The sequence below is a fragment of the Anguilla rostrata genome, chromosome 12 (assembly GCF_018555375.3).
Source record: "Anguilla rostrata isolate EN2019 chromosome 12, ASM1855537v3, whole genome shotgun sequence".
Taxonomy (NCBI): Eukaryota; Metazoa; Chordata; class Actinopteri; order Anguilliformes; family Anguillidae; genus Anguilla; species Anguilla rostrata.
In genome coordinates this window covers 40621943-40641942 of record NC_057944.1, presented here as the reverse complement: position 1 = coordinate 40641942, position 20000 = coordinate 40621943, and the positions used below count along the sequence as shown (strand labels likewise).

Below are 20000 nucleotides of genomic sequence, written 5' to 3'. Positions count from 1 at the left end.
TGCTTCTAATTACTGGTGAAAAAAGTCTCATTGATTTGGTTGTTAAAGTGCTCTTTGATGCCCAAATCACAAACCCCCGAGTTTGGCTGATTGCATCGAGCTGGTCTCTGACTCCTCGATCGATACCTGTGCAAACAGACAGGTGGGTCGGGGGCGTGGAGCGAGGGGTTAAAAAAAGGGCTAATTAGCGGCAGGCAGGGAGGAGGGTCTTTGTTTAGGGAGGCTGCTGTGCGATTACTGATGGTCTTTTGATCACGTGAGTGAGTGAGTGAGTGAGTGAGTGAGTGAGTGAGTGAGTGAGAGAGTGTTTTCTGTGTTTCCTACAGGATGTGACCTGTGCAGTGTGCAGCTAGCCTGAGGGGCATTATGGGCATTCAGTGGCATTGGCCAGCATCCCGGACTCATAATCCCATAATGCAATGCGCACTCATTCACACACACTTGGTTTTTAATGAGCAGTGCCTTGGCCCCTGTTTCATTGGCCACGCCATTAGTTTCTACATTTGTATTTACATTCAGGCGTTTATCACAGACGCTCATCCTGATCCGCTTGCTAAACTTCTCACATAAAGGTCCAGGCAGTGAACAGGAATGATTATCACACACATTATAAATCTCACAACCCACGGCAGTAATCAGCACATAAACCTGCAGTGAGGGGCTGTGAGGATGTAGCATTAGGGGTCTGCAGTGTAGCACAGTGGATAGTGAACTGGGCTCGCAACTTGAAGGTTGCAGGTTTGATCCCCAGCTGAGGCTACACCCCTCAGCAAGGTACAGATTCCTGAATTGCTTCAGTGAATGTATAGCTGGATAAATACAAAAATAAAATCTCTTATACTTGCACTTCCTGCAGGAAGAGTGAGCTTCTCCTTGTTTGGTCCACTGCTGTGTAATAAGTCCAATTATGTAGTTACTGGGGTCTATTGTTCTTAAATTGTCCCTCATTTAGCTGTTAGATTTTCTTCGCATTGCTACAGTGAGCACCATAATTCATTGGGCAGTGACACATTTTTTGTTATTTTGGTTCTGTACTCTAGCACTTTGAGTTTGAAAGGATACAATGACAATGAAGTGCAGACTGTCAGCTTTAATTTGAGGGTATTTTCATCCATATCGGATGAACCGTTTAGAAATGACAGCACCTTTTGTACATGGTCCCCCCATGTTAAGGTACTACAAGTATTTGTTGAATTGGCTTCACAGATGTGTTTCGTTAGGCAGGTGTATTCATTTGTGTCGTTAGTGAATGCAGAAGAGAGCTGTTGATGTCTAATCTTGATTCTAGACTTTGCAATTGCCTTTGGAGATTGTTGTTGGAGTGTGACAACATGAGGAAGACAGCAGTGTCGATGCAAATTGTCGATGTTGGCCGTCATAAGGCTCAGAAATGAAAATCAATCAATCAGGAACATTGCAAAAACCCTGGGCATGCCCAAGTCAACAGTTTGTTTCATCATTAACAAGAAAAAAAACAACTGATGAACTCAATTATGTCACTGTAGTGGATGACCGGAGAATACTCTCTATGGTGAAGAAAACCCCCCTGACAACAGCCCAGCAGATCAAAAACACTCTCCTTGATGCAGGTGTAGATGTGTCAAAGTCTACCATACATAGAAGACTACACCAGCAGGACACTACAAGGGGGTACACTACAAGATGCAAACCACTGATAAGCCTGAAGAACAGAAAGGCGAGATTACAGTTTGTTAAAAAGCACCTAAAAGAGCCCCAAGAGTTCTGGAACAAAGTTTTGTGGACAGATGAGACAAAGATTAACATGTACCAGAGTGATGGAAAGAGGAAAGTGTGGAGAAAAAAAGGAAATGCCCATGATCCAAAGCATACCACCTCATACATGAAACATGGTGGAGGGGGTGTATTGGCTTGGGCCTGTATGGCTGCCAGTGGAGTGGGCTACACTTGTCTTCATCGATGATGTGACTGCAGACAGAAGTAGAACAATGAATTCTGATGTCTACAGAAATATTTTATCTGCTCAGATAAAACCAAATGCCTCCAAACTCATTGGACGGCACTTCATCATGCAACAAGACAATGACCCGAAACATACTGCTAGAGCAACGAAGGGGTTTTTGATGGCCAAAAAGTGGAAAATCCTTGACTGGCCGAGTCAATCACCGGATCTGAATCCAAGTGAACATGCATTTTACATGCTGAAGAGGAGACTGAAGGCAAAAGTCCCCGAAACAAGCAGGAACTGAAGATGGCTGCAGTACAGGCCTGGCAGAGCATCACCAGGGAAGATACCCAGTGTCAGGTGATGTCGATGCGAAGCAGACTTCAAGCAGTCATTGCATGTAAAGGATATGCAACCAAATATTTAAAATGATTACTTTATTCTACATTATGTTAAACTGTCCAATATTTTTTGATGCCAGAAAATGGGGGGGGGGCTATGTACAAAAGGTTCTATAATTTCTAAACTGTTCATCCGATATGTATAAAAATACCCTCAAATTAAAGCTGACAGTCTGCACTTCAACCGCATTGCCATTGTATCCTCACAAACTCAAAGTGCTAGAGTACAGAACCAAAATAGCAAAAAATGTGTCACTGTCCAATGAATTATGGTGCTCAATGTATGTGTATTTTTTGTTTTTTTCTCTGTTTTGATGTTGTGTCTTATAAGATTTTTTTGGAAAGCACTATATAAAGGAAATGTATTATTATTACTATTACAATATGCTTGATGTATCAAAAAAGGTTTCTGTTTTCTGCACAATCTATCAGCCTGTCTCTCTGCCAAGCCTTTGTTCTTTCTGCTGTCTGTGTGTCTGTCTGTCTGTCTTCTCTGTGAACGCTCCTGGACCCTGTCCTAATCTCTCTGTCTGTCTGTCCTCAGGCTTCAGAGTGGGATGAACCTGCAGATCTGCTTTGTTAATGACAGTGGCAGCGACAAAGACAGTGATGCCGACGACAGCAAGACAGAGACCAGCCTGGACACTCCACTGTCCCCCATGGTACGGGCTAATGCTAGCTAACTCAGTACCCCGTAGTACGGGCTAATGCTAGCTAACTCCCTATTCACTGCCCCTTGGTACGGGCTAATGCTAGCTAACTCACTACCCCGTAGTACGGGCTAATGCTAGCTAACTCTATTCACTGCCCCTTGGTACGGGCTAATGCTAGCTAACTCAGTACCCGTAGTACGGGCTAATGCTAGCTAACTCCATTCACGCCCTTGGTACGGCTAATGCTAGCTAACTCACTACCCGTAGTACGGGCTAATGCTAGCTAACTCCCTATTCACTGCCCCTTGGTACGGGCTAATGCTAGCTAACTCAGTACCCCGTAGTACGGGCTAATGCTAGCTAACTCCCTATTCACTGCCCCTTGGTACGGGCTAATGCTAGCTAACTCACTACCCCGTAGTACGGGCTAATGCTAGCTAACTCCCTATTCACTGCCCCTTGGTACGGGCTAATGCTAGCTAACTCAGTACCCTGTAGTACAGGCTAATGTTAGCTAACTCACTACCCCGTAGTACGGGCTAATGCTAGCTAACTCCCTATTCACTGCCCCATGGTACGGGCTAATGCTAGCTAACTCCTTACCCCGTAGTGTGGGCTAATGCCAGCTAACTCCCTATTCACTGCCTCGTAGCACAGGCTAATGCTAGCTATCTCACTATCCTGTAGTAAAGGCTAATGCTAGCTAACTCACTGTCCCATAGTACAGGCTAATGCTAGCTAACAGTACCCCATAGTACAGGCTAATGCTAGCTTATTGTGCCACATTGCAAACAATTATACAAAAAGAGGGCACTTTTTTGATCAAATGAAAGACTGGGTAAATCAGTAGGCTCCTAATTAGGTTGTAGAACACGTTTAATTTATTTCACAATTTTTTCCTTAAACTGATTAACTCAATGCACAATGCCCATTATCACTTGCTTTATCTTTGAATGCTTCATTATCTGCCAGATGGTTAGTTTTAGTGACCATGTGTCCACACTTTCAGGACACATGGAATTAGGATTGATTCTCCTCAGTCTTTAATTTGAAGTTTTACCTCTTTTTATGTAACTGTTTGCAATGCAGCGCAATAAGCCTAATATTACCATGGGAATTTTATTCTTTTTAGCTATTTTCTTTTATTCTTCATATAAAATTCTGAGATGGCGACTGGTTGGAACAAAAACAGCATACACAGGGGGGCCTCAGGACCAAGTTTGGGAACCTCTGCTATAGGCTAATGTTAGCTAACAAATCATTACCCCAGAAGAACAAATAAATAAATATTAATTAAATAACTAATTTTCTGAAAACAGAATTTTTATCTGCTTAGAAGTCAGCTGTGAAGAGTAAAAGTCATGTGTCAAGTCACAAGTGTATGTGTTTGGGAATATATTAAAAGTGAAAGACATACAATGCTGGAAAAATGTCACTCATTGATTCATAGCAGAAATTTCATATGAATATTAATCATAACAGTATGATTACAGTAAAATCGGTAATGTTGGTGGGGTCCCCCAGATTAATAAAAAACTCAGAAGAGAGATAGATGTGTAAAAATACTTAAGAGCTTCGCTGGAACAGTCTGAATATTCTTAGCCAGTGAGAGCAGTCACCGCGTTCTCCTGCTATGAGTCAGACGGGTGACAGAAGCGCCGGGCACAATGCACGGCCTTGTTCGCGTTTCCAGGACGGCGCGGCGATGCGTGCGAGGTCAATGGCTTACGGATGTTAATATTAGTCTATGAAGGCAGAGGAGGTGTCTGGCAGTGAGAGACTGAGGTGTGAGCACGGTGCTGTGTGAGCGACAGACTGCCCTTGTCATTACATTACATTACAGGCATTTGGCAGACGCTCTTATCCAGAGCGACGTACAACAAAGTAGCCAATTCAGCCAAATTGTCTGTGGCCTTGTCTGTGCCCTTGTCTGTGGCCTTGTGTAATCTCAGCGAGCGCTTTGGCGGTCCAGGGAAACGTGGCTCTGTGCGTGTGCACACTGACACGTCCGTGGGTCAGTCCTGATCAGGCCAGTCCCCAACGCGGGGAGGCCTCACTGTTCTGGTAGCTTCTGTGCTAAGAAACAGGAACTCACTGCACTTTTTTCTGTGTGTGTGTGTGTGTGTGTGCGTCGGTGTGTGTGTGTGTGTGTGTGTGTGTCCGTATGTGTGTGTGTGTGTGTGTGTGTGTGCATCGGTGTGCGTGCGTGTGTGTGTGTGTGTACGTGCCTACGTTCTTGTGACACTCACAGAGCAAGCAGAGCTCATCCTACTCAGACCGGGACACCACAGAAGAAGACTGCGAGTCCCTGGAGGACATGGACTTCTTGAGCCGGCAGAAGAAGCTGCAGGCGGAGGCCAAGCTGGCGCTGGCCATGGCCAAGCCCATGGCCAAGATGCAGGTGGAGGTGGAGAGGCAGAACCGCAAGAAGTCCCCTGTAGCCGACCTGGTCAGTCCCCCCACAGCTCTTCTCCTTCAGTCAGCCACTTCGGCCAATCACTTGCGAGCTCTGAGGCTGCGTGCAGCCAGTCACACGTGAGCTTCAAGGCTGTGCGCAGCCAATCACACTTGAGCTCAGTGGCTGTATGCAGCCAATCACATGTGACCTCAGAGGCTGCACTCAGCCAATCACATGTGAGCTCCAAGGCTGTGCACAGCCAATCACACGTGTGCTCAGTGTGCATCCTGTCCCCTTTTTGCCTCTGACTCACTCATTATTATTTAAAACATTGCTGATCCTGAGCTTGCCCCCCCCACCGCACCCCAGTCTGTCTAATCCCCGCACCCCCCCCCCCCACCCCCACCTCCCCCCCAGTCTGTCTTATCCCCATCTTTACCTGAATGGAACATTTTACTTATTCACCAGGAGGTGGGGGTTGGGGGGGTGAGATCTATTATTGATGTCCCAGAATGCATTGGGTGATGTGTTACGGGATGCCGCTGTGCTTGTTTGTCAGAAGCAGTCAGCCTCAAACCCACAGTCTGACCCTTGACCTCTCTGTGCGTCTGTCTGCTCCACTGCAGCTCTGTTCCCCTCACAATCGCTGTGCCCCAGCCGGGAGTGTTTTTAACCTGTATTTCCCCAGGGTAGGTTAGGGCTCAGCAGTAGTAGTGAGGTCGTGGGGTCTGGAAGCCGTTGATGCCGCAGATATTTGGGGAACGTGTGGGAGAAGGCGGTGGAAGGGTTTTTGTGAGATTTTCCATGGAATTCACGAGCCTTTTCCCCTCTCTGCCCCTTCATCTCTCACCCAGGGAGGGAGAGAGAGCAGTGCTGTTATGACGTGACGTCTGCTTGTTTTTATTTTTAAAAATTCTTGTGAATTGGGAGGAGTCTCAGTTACGAAACCAAGTCTTGCCAGTGTCCCTAATTAGAAACATACAAACATACATACTTATATAAACATATACATTCATACTTGCATCTCTCTCCCTCCTTATCTCTCTGTCTCTCTTCCTCCTGTCTCTGTCTTTCTCTCTTCTTCTTTTTCTGTCTCTGTCTTTCTCTCTTCTTCTTTTTCTGTGTCTTTCTCTCTTCCTCCTTTTCTGTCTCTCTCTCTCTCACACACACACACACACACACGCTGATTTGGCTATAATGGGACAATGTGAGAGCTGATTGGTTGTGAGCTGTGCGCCAGGTGAGGTGAGAGCTGATTGGCCGTGAGCTGTGCGTTAAGTTAGGTGAGAGCTGATTGGCTGTGAGCTGTGCGCCAGGTGAGGTGAGAGCTGATTGGCTGTGAGCTGAGTGCCGGGTGAGGTGAGAGCTGATTGGCCGTGAGCTGTGCGTTAAGTGAGGTGAGAGCTGATTGGCTGTGAGCTGTGCGCCAGGTGAGGTGAGAGCTGATTGGCTGTGAGCTGAGCGCTGGGTGAGTTGAGAGCTGATTGGCTGGTGCATTGGGAGAGGTGAGAGCTGATTGGCTGTGAGCTGTGTTTCACAGTAATCTCTCCCTGAATGTGAAAGTGATAGTGAGAGAGCTCAGCGAAGGGTCACAGTGGGAGGGCCTGTGGTGTGCTACTGACAGGAAGTGACATCACTGCTTATGAGGGGGAAAGGGCCAATCAGCTACGAGAGACGGGTTGAGTAAAGGCTGGGGAATTCTGCTACACAAACTGTGAGAAATCCCAGCCACTGCACCGCTGAATCAACTGGGTCACTCACCATGGTAAATATCACACCAAACCACAGCACTGGCACATGAGAGAGAGAGGGAGAGAGAGGGGGAGGGAGAGAGAGGGGGAGGAAGGAGGTTGCAGTATGAATATGTTGTAATTGATCCCTTCTGGCAAGTGGCAAACACACATAACCACATCGGCCCAGAAGACATTTGAATGTGACAGCCAGGTGTCCAAGCACTGACTCTTTTTAGGGACTTGCACTTGTACAATAAGAAAACACCTAAGTTTTCACTAGTAGGAGTAAACATGCTCATTTAAAGCATCACCATAAATGTTCAGGCCCAAAAATGAGGTGACAAGCCACACAGAGAGATGAGGGTGTTTATTACAGTGTGTGCTTGTGTTAGGCTGTTTGCAGCGTTAGGGAAAGCAGGAAAGAGTCGGTCTGGAGATGACCTGTATGTGCAAACAGTGCTTGCATGCAGACCTTGCTGTTGTGCAGTTGGTACAGGGATGTTCTGCATCTGGTAGAGGGCTATTGTGCAGCTGGTACAAGGCTGTTCTGCAGGTGGAAGGGGGTGTATGGGGATGGAACTGCAGTGAGTGTGTCTGACTACTGTGGATTTGAACTGGCAGCTCCTCAGGACTACTGTGGGATAAAATTAGATGTGTTGGTGGTTAAAATATGGCTGTGTCCAGCTGTGTGTAGTTTCTGTGTGAAGCCTTCTTCAGTCTCTGTGCTGTGTAAATCCAGTGTAGCCATGTCTGTTCTGAGTGTAAGGTCTGAGTAATGTCTTTTGCCCCTGCAGTTGCCCCATTTGCCCCACATCAGCGAGTGTCTGATGAAGAGGAGCCTGAAGCCCACGGACCTGAGGGGCATGACCCTGGGGCAGCTTCAGGTCATCGTCAACGACCTGCACTCGCAGATCGAGAGTGAGTACTGCTGTACACACACACGATATACTATACACATTACGCTCTAAATGCTATATACACTATACACAGACGTGCACACACTATACACACACACATGATATACTATACACATTATGCACTATATGCTATATACACTATACACAGATGTGCACACACTATACACACACACAATATACTATACACATTACGCACTATATGCTATATACACTATACACAGACTTGCACACACTATACACACACACACAATATACTATACACATTACACACTAAATGCTATACACACTATACACACACTATACACACACACAATATACTATACACATTGCGCACTATATGCTATATACACTATACACAGACGTGCACACACTATACACACACACATGATATACTATACACATTTCACACTAAATGCTGTATACACTATACATGCTATACACACACTCACACACACTATACACACACGGATGCACGATATACTATGCACATTATGCACTATATGCTGTATACACTATACATAGACGTGCACACACTATACACACACTCAAACACACAGGCACACACAATATACTATACACATTACACACTATATGCTATATACACTATACACAGATGTGCACAGACATACACACTTTGGGTGGTGCTGTGTTGGGTTAGGGTGCTGCTGCAGGTGGTGCAGTGTTGGGTAGGGTGGAGCAGTGTTTGGGTAGGGTGGTGATGCAGTGTTGGGTAGGGTGGTGCAGTGTTGGGTAAGGTGCTGCAGTGTTAGGTAATGTGGTACAGTGTTGGATAAGGTGGTTCAGAGTTGGGTAGTGTGGAGCAGTGTTTGGGTAGGGTGGTGGTGCAGTGTTGGGTAAGGTGCTGCAGTGTTGGGTAATGTGGTACAGTGTTGTGTAGGGTGGTGTAGTGTTGGGTTAATGTGGTGTAGTGTTGGGTTAGGGTGCTGCTGCAGGTGGTGCAGGGTTGGGTAGGGTGGAGCAGTGATTGGGTAGGGTGGTGGTGCAGTGTTGGGTAGGGTGTGGTGCAGGTGGTGCAGTGTTGGTAGGGTGGTGCTGCAGATGGTGTAGTGTTGGGTAGGGTGGTGCAGTGTTGGGTGGGGTGGGGCAGTGTTGGGTAGGGTGGTGCAGTGTCGGGTGGGGTGGGCCAGTGCTGGGTAGGGTGGTGGTGCAGTGTTGGGTAGGGTGGTGTTGCAGGTGGTGCAGTGTTGGGCAGGGTAGCGCTGCAGATGGTGTAGGGTGGTGCAGTGTTGGGTGGGGTGGGGCAGTGTTGGGTAGGGTGGTGCAGTGTCAGGTGGGGTGGGGTGGGGCAGTGCTGGGTAGGGTGAGGGTGGTGGTGCAGTGTTGGGTAGGGTGGTGTTGCAGGTGGTGCAGTGTTGGGCAGGGTAGTGCTGCAGATGGTGTAGGGTGGTGCAGTGTTGGGTGGGGTGGGGCAGTGTTGGGTAAGATGCTGACGGTCTCAGTGTCTCTGCAGGCCTGAATGAGGAGCTGGTCCAGCTGCTGCTGATCAGAGACGAGCTGCACATGGAGCAGGACGCCATGCTGGTGGACATCGAGGACCTGACCAGGTGAGAGACCTGTCCTACTGAGCCCTGAGCGTGCTCAGCCCTAACCCGAACCCTGTCCTACTGAGCCCTGAGCGTGCTCAGCCCTAACCCGAACCCTGTCCTACTGAGCCCTGAGCGTGCTCAGCCCTAACCCGAACCCTGTCCTACTGCGCCCTGAGCGTGCTCAGCCCTAACCCGAACCCTGTCCTACTGAGCCCTGAGCGTGCCTCAGCCCTAACCCGAACCCTGTCCTACTGAGCCCTGAGCGTGCTCAGCCCTAACCCGAACCCTGTCCTACTGAGCCCTGAGCGTGCTCAGCCCTAACCCGAACCCTGTCCTACTGAGCCCTGAGCGTGCTCAGCCCTAACCCGAACCCTGTCCTACTGAGCCCTGAGCGTGCTCAGCCCTAACCCGAACCCTGTCCTACTGAGCCCTGAGCGTGCTCAGCCCTAACCCGAACCCTGTCCTACTGAGCCCTGAGCGTGCTCAGCCCTAACCCAACCCTGTCCTACTGGCCCTGAGCGTGCTCAGCCCTAACCCGAACCCTGTCCTACTGAGCCCTGAGCGTGCTCAGCCCTAACCCGAACCCTGTCCTACTGAGCCCTGAGCGTGCTCAGCCCTAACCCGACAGCCCTGTCCTACTGAGCCCTGACTGCTCAGCCCTACCCCCTAACCCGAACCCTGTCCTACTGAGCCCTGAGCGTGCTCAGCCCTAACCCGAACCCTGTCCTACTGAGCCCTGAGCGTGCTCAGCCCTAACCCGAACCCTGTCCTACTGAGCCCTGAGCGTGCTCAGCCCTAACCCGAACCCTGTCCTACTGAGCCCTGAGCGTGCTCAGCCCTAACCCGAACCCTGTCCTACTGAGCCCTGAGCGTGCTCAGCCCTAACCCGAACCCTGTCCTACTGAGCCCTGAGCGTGCTCAGCCCTAACCCGAACCCTGTCCTACTGCGCCCTGAGCGTGCTCAGCCCTAACCCGAACCCTGTCCTACTGAGCCCTGAGCGTGCTCAGCCCTAACCCGAACCCTGTCCTACTGAGCCCTGAGCGTGCTCAGCCCTAACCCGAACCCTGTCCTACTGAGCCCTGAGCGTGCTCAGCCCTAACCCGAACCCTGTCCTACTGAGCCTGAGCGTGCTCAGCCCTAACCCGAACCCTGTCCTACTGAGCCCTGAGCGTGCTCAGCCCTAACCCGAACCCTGTCCTACTGAGCCCTGAGCGTGCTCAGCCCTAACCCGAACCCTAACCCGAACCCTGTCCTACTGAGCCCTGAGCGTGCTCAGCCCTAACCCGAACCCTGTCCTACTGAGCCCTGAGCGTGCTCAGCCCTAACCCGACCCTGTCCTACTGAGCCCTGAGCGTGCTCAGCCCTAACCCGAACCCTGTCCTACTGAGCCCTGAGCGTGCTCAGCCCTAACCCGAACCCTGTCCTACTGAGCCCTGAGCGTGCTCAGCCCTAACCCGAACCCTGTCCTACTGAGCCCTGAGCGTGCTCAGCCTAACCCGAACCCTGTCCTACTGAGCCCTGAGCGTGCTCAGCCCTAACCCGAACCCTGTCCTACTGAGCCCTGAGCGTGCTCAGCCCTAACCCGAACCCTGTCCTACTGAGCCCTGAGCGTGCTCAGCCCTAACCCGAACCCTGTCCTACTGAGCCCTGAGCGTGCTCAGCCCTAACCCGAACCCTGTCCTACTGAGCCCTGAGCGTGCTCAGCCCTAACCCGAACCCTGTCCTACTGAGCCCTGAGCGTGCTCAGCCCTAACCCGAACCCTGTCCTACTGAGCCCTGAGCGTGCTCAGCCCTAACCCGAACCCTGTCCTACTGAGCCCTGAGCGTGCTCAGCCCTAACCCGAACCCTGTCCTACTGAGCCCTGAGCGTGCTCAGCCCTAACCCGAACCCTGTCCTACTGAGCCCTGAGCGTGCTCAGCCCTAACCCGAACCCTGTCCTACTGAGCCCTGAGCGTGCCCAGCCCTAACCCGAACCCTGTCCTACTGAGCCCTGAGCGTGCTCAGCCCTAACCCGAACCCTGTCCTACTGAGCCCTGAGCGTGCTCAGCCCTAACCCGAACCCTGTCCTACTGAGCCCTGAGCGTGCTCAGCCCTAACCCGAACCCTGTCCTACTGAGCCCTGAGCGTGCTCAGCCCTAACCCGAACCCTGTCCTACTGAGCCCTGAGCGTGCTCAGCCCTAACCCGAACCCTGTCCTACTGAGCCCTGAGCGTGCTCAGCCCTAACCCGAACCCTGTCCTACTGAGTCACTGCAGACGACACCAGCGCACTGAGGATCAGCAGCGTCGCAAGGTTACTGAATGTGCAAAAACTTTGGCATTTTAAAAACACCAACCTTAAATAGGACTTAAATAGGCTCATCTCATCCCAGCTGATCTCTTGCAAAACAGAGCAAGCACCCGCACTCGCAGTGGAACAGGAAACCATCCACACCTGCAGCGTCCTAACGAGCTCTTCCTCTTCCTCTCTCCCTCTCTTCTTCTCTCTCTCTCTCCTCACAGACATGCGGAGAGCCAGCAGAAACACATGGCTGAGAGAACCCCGTCCAAATGAGCGCTGTCTGCCTCACCCCACCCCGCCCCCCTCCGCCTCGCCCTCGCCCCGCCTAAACCTCCCCACCCCGCCCTCGCCCCGCTCCCCCCTGCCTCCGCTCCCCCTCCGCCCTGCCCTCGCCCCACTCCCCTCCCCTCTACCCCCGCCTCACACCCCACCCCCAATATCCCTGCAGGAGGGGCCACACTGTCATTTGCTTCTGTGGTTGTATACTTGCTGAAGGTGGAGCACTTCCTGTAGGAAGAGAAGTCATTACGTGTTTGTTAGTCATGAAAACTGTCCCAAGCTTCCTGTACAGTGATTGATTGGCCTTGCTTCTCTATACTTTGTTTTAAACTTTCTATATTTGCCACTAAATTATAACTGTCAGTTATATATACATATATATGTATATATATGCACACAAATTGGTGGAAAACAATATTAGTCGAATAGAAATGAAATAAAACATTGTATAAAAGCTAAAAACTAACTTATGAAATTTTTAAGTTGGACAGTATCTAAAGTTGGCCTCTTTCTATTCTGCACAAATGGTAGTTTTCAACAGAGAAACTTTTATTTGAAGGTGCTAAGTGGCGAAAGGAAAATGCCTGCCTTGTAGTCAAAGTTGTAGCATTTGTTTGTTAATATGTTCACTCTAATCGGGCTTCAACATTTTGTGAATGTTGATTTTCTGACACGAGTCCTTTTAAAAAAAAAAAAAAAGTGTGTTATCATTTTCATCGAGTTGTATTCAGACTTGTTTGGGAGGGGACATTTATGTACAGATATGTAAAATAAATAATAAATAAAACTTTGTTTCGTATTCCATGGCTGAATATCCAGTTCTTTCCGGGTGCCATTTCATACGTATTATTTGAAAACCATGTCATTTTCACACAGTTGTACTTCAGAAACCACTTAAATTCCCTTTAAGTTCCCTCACTTCACGCTCAAATACTATGAATATTTTAACAGAACTGGCAACTTTCACCCCACCCTTATCCACACTTTATATCACCAAATATTTCTGAAATATCCCATACATCATATAGGTGAAACCCCATTTGCTGGAGCTTCTAATGACTACAAGCCCCCCCCCCCCCAATGAAAGACAAGACCAATAAAAACTCACATCAGTCACACCATCTCAGTTTCCCGCTCAGAATGAAAGTAGTGACCAAAAGCTGACCCCGCCTTCCATGGCTGTTCAGTTGGTGAAACAGACACGACTCACTGTTGCTCATTATCCAATGAGAGCTGCGTAACACCCCTGGCCCAATCACACCTGTCCAATCACACCGGCCCAATCACACCTGTCCCAATCACACCGGCCCAATCACACCTGTCCCAATCACACCGCCCCAATCACACCTGTCCCAATCACACCGCTCCAATCACACCTGTCCCAATCACACCTGTCCCAATCACACCTGTCCCAATCACACCGGCCCAATCACACCTGCCCAATCACACCTGCCCAATCACACCTGTCCCAATCACACCTGTCCCAATCACACCGCCCCAATCACACCTGTCCCAATCACACCTGGCCCAATCACACCGGCCCAATTACACCTGTCCCAAGCACACCGCCCCAATCACACCTGTCCCAATCACACCTGTCCCAGCACTGCTGCTGATTTTTGGGCGTGACCCCGTGCCTCACCTCCACCACAAGTTTGGGGGCGTCGTCACAGTCTATTCCTTCATTCACTAATTCCTCCCTGGTTGTTGATCAAAACCAATTTCTCAGCCAACTAAAAGTCACGTAAAATGTGCAAAGCCTCAATATAACTGCCAGGACATGAGAGTACACTCTTAAGTATATTGCTATTTTCCACTGAAAAGCATTTCCCATTATAATTTTCTTCAAACACATTTTTATTAATGTATTTCCTATCCACCTCTATTTAAAAAAAAATTTATTGAATTTTTTGCTTGTAAGACAATAGCCTAATTAATTACATTATTCTGGTCAAATTCTTTGAATAGGTTTTTATTCAATCATTTCACCATGGTTGTTATATAAACATGATATCAACTTGTATCAAAAAATTGCCTTTTTTTGTGCATTTTTTCACTTTTTGCATGTAAGACTAGTTTTGTGTATTTTTACATTTTCCTCTGAATCACATTCATTTCTACCATAAATTTCTTCAAAAATGTTTTATTCCTTTATTTCATTTTGGCTGTTACATAAGCACAATTTCCTGTCCGTCTGTATCAAAAAATGGCAAATCAATTCTTTTTGCATGTTTCCAGATTTTGGACATAAGACTATAGTCTTATGTATTTTGTCATTTTCCATGAAAATACTTTATTGATCATAAAAATCATGAAACACATTATAATTCATTTATTACACCACAGCTGTATTATAAAAATTATTTCGATTCCATTGGTGCCAAAAAAAAGGCATTTCGGAATTTTACATGAAAACGCTTTATTGATCATAAAAATCATGAAACACATTATAATTCATTTATTACACCACAGCTGTATTATAAACATGATTTCGAATCCATGGGTACAAAAAAATTGCATTTTGGCAAAGGTGCCACTTTTGACTCATTTTGGACATAAGACTATAATCTTATGTATTTTGCCATTTTCCATGAAAACACTTTATTGATCATAAAAATCATGAAACACATTATAATTCATTTATTACACCGCAGCTGTATTATAAACATGATTTCGAATCCATCGGTACCAAAATAAGGCATTTTGGCAAAGGTGCCACTTTTGACTCATTTTGGACATAAGACTATAGTCTTATGTATTTTGCCATTTTCCATGAAGACACTTTATTGATCATAAAAATCATGAAAACATATAATTCATTTATTACACCACAGCTGTATTATAAACATGATTTCGAATCCATCAGTACAAAAAAATTGCATTTTGGCAAAGGTGCCACTTTTGACCCATTTTGGACATAAGACTATATAGTCTTATGTATTTTGCCATTTTCCATGAAAACACTTTATTGATCATAAAAATCATGAAACACATTATAATTATTACACCACAGCTGTATTATAAACATGATTTCGAATCCATGGGTACAAAAAATTGCATTTGGCAAAGGTGCCACTTTTGACTCATTTTGGACATAAGACTATAGTCTTATGTATTTTGCCATTTTCCATGAAAGTACTTTATTGATCATAAAATCATGAAACACATTATAATTCATTTATTACACCACAGCTGTATTATAAACATGATTTCGAATCCATCAGTACAAAAAATTGCATTTTGGCAAAGGTGCCACTTTTGACCCATTTTTGACATAAGACTATATAGTCTTATGTATTTTGCCATTTTCCATGAAAACACTTTATTGATCATAAAAATCATGAAACACATTATAATTATTACACCACAGCTGTATTATAAACATGATTTCGAATCCATCAGTACCAAAATAAGGCATTTTGGCAAAGGTCAAACCAACAGAGACTGACAGGTATTAACTGTTGCTCAGGTGTTTCCTATTACATGAATTGTTCACAAATAAAATGGCAGTCAGTATAATCTTCTAGTTTAGATTTTATCTTTTGTTTTCATCAGTGGAGATTGCAAGTAGTATATACCATCAGCCACGAAGACCAGGGAAGTAACTATGGCTGAAAAGCCACTAATCTGTAATCAGAGACAGCAGAAGAACACATTCAGGTGCATAGCACGAAAACTGGCTATATCAAGTACAGAAGTTTGGAAAGTCTTGAAAAAGAGAGAAACCACTGATGGACCGAGAAACTGCAGCAGATAACCGAGGAATCCTATGAGCTTTGAGGAAAAACCCTTAAAGAACGGCCAGTGGCCTGCAGTCTCCAGAGGACAAGGTAAAGATATCACAAGCCTCCCTACGCAGGAGACTTTGAGCACTGCAAGTTACAGACCCTAACCCAAACCCAAACCCAAACCCAAACCCAAACCCAAACCCTAACCCTAACCCTAACCCTAACCCTAACCCTAACCCTAACCCTAACCCTAACCCTAACCCTCACCCTCACCCTCACCCTAACCCTAACCCTAACCCTAACCCTAACCCTAACCCTAACCCTAACCCTAACCCTAACCCTAACCCTAACCCTAACCCTAACCCTAACCCTCTCATCAGCAGCAGCAAGAATCAAAAGGCCAGATTAGAATCTCCCCAGAAATACAGAGATCAGCCAGAAAAATTCTGGAACACACTTTTATGGACAGATAAGACTTTTTTTTTTGCAAGGCAAAAATGCAGAGAGAGGATAGATTAGCCCACAATCCAAAGCACCCCCACTCCCTGCCACCCCAATAATCTATGAAATATGGAGAAGGTAGTGTCATGGTTCGAGTATGTACGCTTCTGGGAAAGAACACTTGTGTGTATAGAGGATGGCTACAAGCCCCCCCCCCCCCCCCAATGAAAGACAAGACCAATAAAAACTCACATCAGTCACACCATCTCAGTTTCCCGCTCAGAATGAAAGTAGTGACCAAAAGCTGACCCCGCCTTCCATGGCTGTTCAGTTGGTGAAACAGACACGACTCACTGTTGCTCATTATCCAATGAGAGCTGCGTAACACCCCTGGCCCAATCACACCTGTCCAATCACACCGGCCCAATCACACCTGTCCCAATCACACCGGCCCAATCACACCTGTCCCAATCACACCGCCCCAATCACACCTGTCCCAATCACACCTGTCCCAATCACACCGCTCCAATCACACCTGTCCCAATCACACCTGTCCCAATCACACCGCCCCAATCACACCGGCCCAATCACACCTGCCCAATCACACCTGCCCAATCACACCTGTCCCAATCACACCGCCCCAATCACACCTGTCCCAATCACACCTGTCCCAATCACACCTGGCCCAATCACACCGGCCCAATTACACCTGTCCCAATCACACCGCCCCAATCACACCTGTCCCAATCACACCTGTCCCAGCACTGCTGCTGATTTTTGGGCGTGACCCCGTGCCTCACCTCCACCACAAGTTTGGGGGCGTCGTCACACTCTATTCCTTCATTCACTAATTCCTCCCTGGTTGTTGATCAAAACCAATTTCTCAGCCAACTAAAAGTCACGTAAAATGTGCAAAGCCTCAATATAACTGCCAGGACATGAGAGTACACTCTTAAGTATATTGCTATTTTCCACTGAAAAGCATTTCCCATTATAATTTTCTTCAAACACATTTTTATTAATGTATTTCCTATCCACCTCTATTTAAAAAAATTTATTGAATTTTTGCTTGTAAGACAATAGCCTAATTAATTACATTATTCTGGTCAAATTCTTTGAATAGGTTTTTATTCAATCATTTCACCATGGTTGTTATATAAACATGATATCAACTTGTATCAAAAAATTGCCTTTTTTTGTGCATTTTTTCACTTTTTGCATGTAAGACTAGTTTTGTGTATTTTTACATTTTCCTCTGAATCACATTCATTTCTACCATAAATTTCTTCAAAAATGTTTTATTCCTTTATTTCATTTTGGCTGTTACATAAGCACAATTTCCTGTCCGTCTGTATCAAAAAATGGCAAATCAATTCTTTTTGCATGTTTCCAGATTTTGGACATAAGACTATAGTCTTATGTATTTTGTCATTTTCCATGAAAATACTTTATTGATCATAAAAATCATGAAACACATTATAATTCATTTATTACACCACAGCTGTATTATAAAAATTATTTCGATTCCATTGGTGCCAAAAAAAAGGCATTTCGGAATTTTACATGAAAACGCTTTATTGATCATAAAAATCATGACACACATTATAATTAATTTATTACACCACAGCTGTATTATAAACATGATTTCGAATCCATCGGTGCCAAAATAAGGCATTTTGGGAAAGGTGCCACTTTTTACCCATTTTGGACATAAGACTATAGTCTTATGTATTTTGCCATTTTCCATGAAAACACTTTATTGATCATAAAAATCATGAAACACATTATAATTCATTTATTACACCACAGCTGTATTATAAACATGATTTCGAATCCATCGGTACCAAAATAAGGCATTTTGGCAAAGGTGCCACTTTTGACTCATTTTGGACATAAGACTATAGTCTTATGTATTTTGCCATTTTCCATGAAGACACTTTATTGATCATAAAAATCATGAAACACATTATAATTCATTTATTACACCACAGCTGTATTATAAACATGATTTCGAATCCATCAGTACAAAAAAATTGCATTTTGGCAAAGGTGCCACTTTTGACCCATTTTGGACATAAGACTATATAGTCTTATGTATTTTGCCATTTTCCATGAAAACACTTTATTGATCATAAAAATCATGAAACACATTATAATTATTACACCACAGCTGTATTATAAACATGATTTCGAATCCATGGGTACAAAAAAATTGCATTTTGGCAAAGGTGCCACTTTTGACTCATTTTGGACATAAGACTATAGTCTTATGTATTTTGCCATTTTCCATGAAAGTACTTTATTGATCATAAAAATCATGAAACACATTATAATTCATTTATTACACCACAGCTATATTATAAACATGATTTCGAATCCATCGGTACAAAAAAATTGCATTTTGGCAAAGGTGCCACTTTTGACTCATTTTGGACATAAGACTATAGTCTTATGTATTTTGCCATTTTCCATGAAGACACTTTATTGATCATAAAAATCATGAAAAACATTATAATTCATTTATTACACCACAGCTGTATTATAAACATGATTTCGAATCCATGGGTACAAAAAAATTGCATTTTGGCAAAGGTGCCACTTTTGACTCATTTTGGACATAAGACTATAGTCTTATGTATTTTGCCATTTTCCATGAAAACACTTTATTGATCATAAAAATGATGAAACACATTATAATTCATTTATTACACCACAGCTGTATTATAAACATGATTTCGAATCCATCGGTACCAAAATAAGGCATTTTGGCAAAGGTGCCACTTTTGACTCATTTTGGACATAAGACTATAGTCTTATGTATTTTGCCATTTTCCATGAAGACACTTTATTGATCATAAAAATCATGAAACACATTATAATTATTACACCACAGCTGTATTATAAACATGATTTCGAATCCATGGGTACAAAAAAATTGCATTTTGGCAAAGGTGCCACTTTTGACTCATTTTGGACATAAGACTATAGTCTTATGTATTTTGCCATTTTCCATGAAAGTACTTTATTGATCATAAAAATCATGAAACACATTATAATTCATTTATTACACCACAGCTATATTATAAACATGATTTCGAATCCATCGGTACAAAAAAATTGCATTTTGGCAAAGGTGCCACTTTTGACTCATTTTGGACATAAGACTATAGTCTTATGTATTTTGCCATTTTCCATGAAGACACTTTATTGATCATAAAAATCATGAAACACATTATAATTCATTTATTACACCACAGCTGTATTATAAACATGATTTCGAATCCATCAGTACAAAAAAATTGCATTTTGGCAAAGGTGCCACTTTTGACCCATTTTGGACATAAGACTATATAGTCTTATGTATTTTGCCATTTTCCATGAAAACACTTTATTGATCATAAAAATCATGAAACACATTATAATTATTACACCACAGCTGTATTATAAACATGATTTCGAATCCATGGGTACAAAAAAATTGCATTTTGGCAAAGGTGCCACTTTTGACTCATTTTGGACATAAGACTATAGTCTTATGTATTTTGCCATTTTCCATGAAAGTACTTTATTGATCATAAAAATCATGAAACACATTATAATTCATTTATTACACCACAGCTATATTATAAAAATGATTTCGAATCCATCGGTACAAAAAAATTGCATTTTGGCAAAGGTGCCACTTTTGACCCATTTT

The 20000-nt window shown here is 45.0% G+C and overlaps 1 protein-coding gene across 6 annotated transcripts in view; it reads left to right on the top strand.

The window, feature by feature from the left end:
* schip1 (schwannomin interacting protein 1) overlaps positions 1-12229 on the top strand; it is a 247376-nt gene extending 235147 nt beyond the window's left edge. For all 6 annotated transcript variants that reach the window (XM_064303275.1, XM_064303276.1, XM_064303278.1 and 3 more), the window contains 5 exons: positions 2870-2987; positions 5230-5427; positions 7904-8027; positions 9498-9591; positions 12077-12229. In XM_064303275.1, the coding sequence (XP_064159345.1) occupies positions 2870-2987; positions 5230-5427; positions 7904-8027; positions 9498-9591; positions 12077-12128 (586 nt within the window). In that variant the 3' untranslated portion in view covers positions 12129-12229. The remainder of the gene's footprint in view (positions 1-2869; positions 2988-5229; positions 5428-7903; positions 8028-9497; positions 9592-12076) is intronic.
* The last annotated feature ends 7771 nt before the right edge of the window (positions 12230-20000 follow it).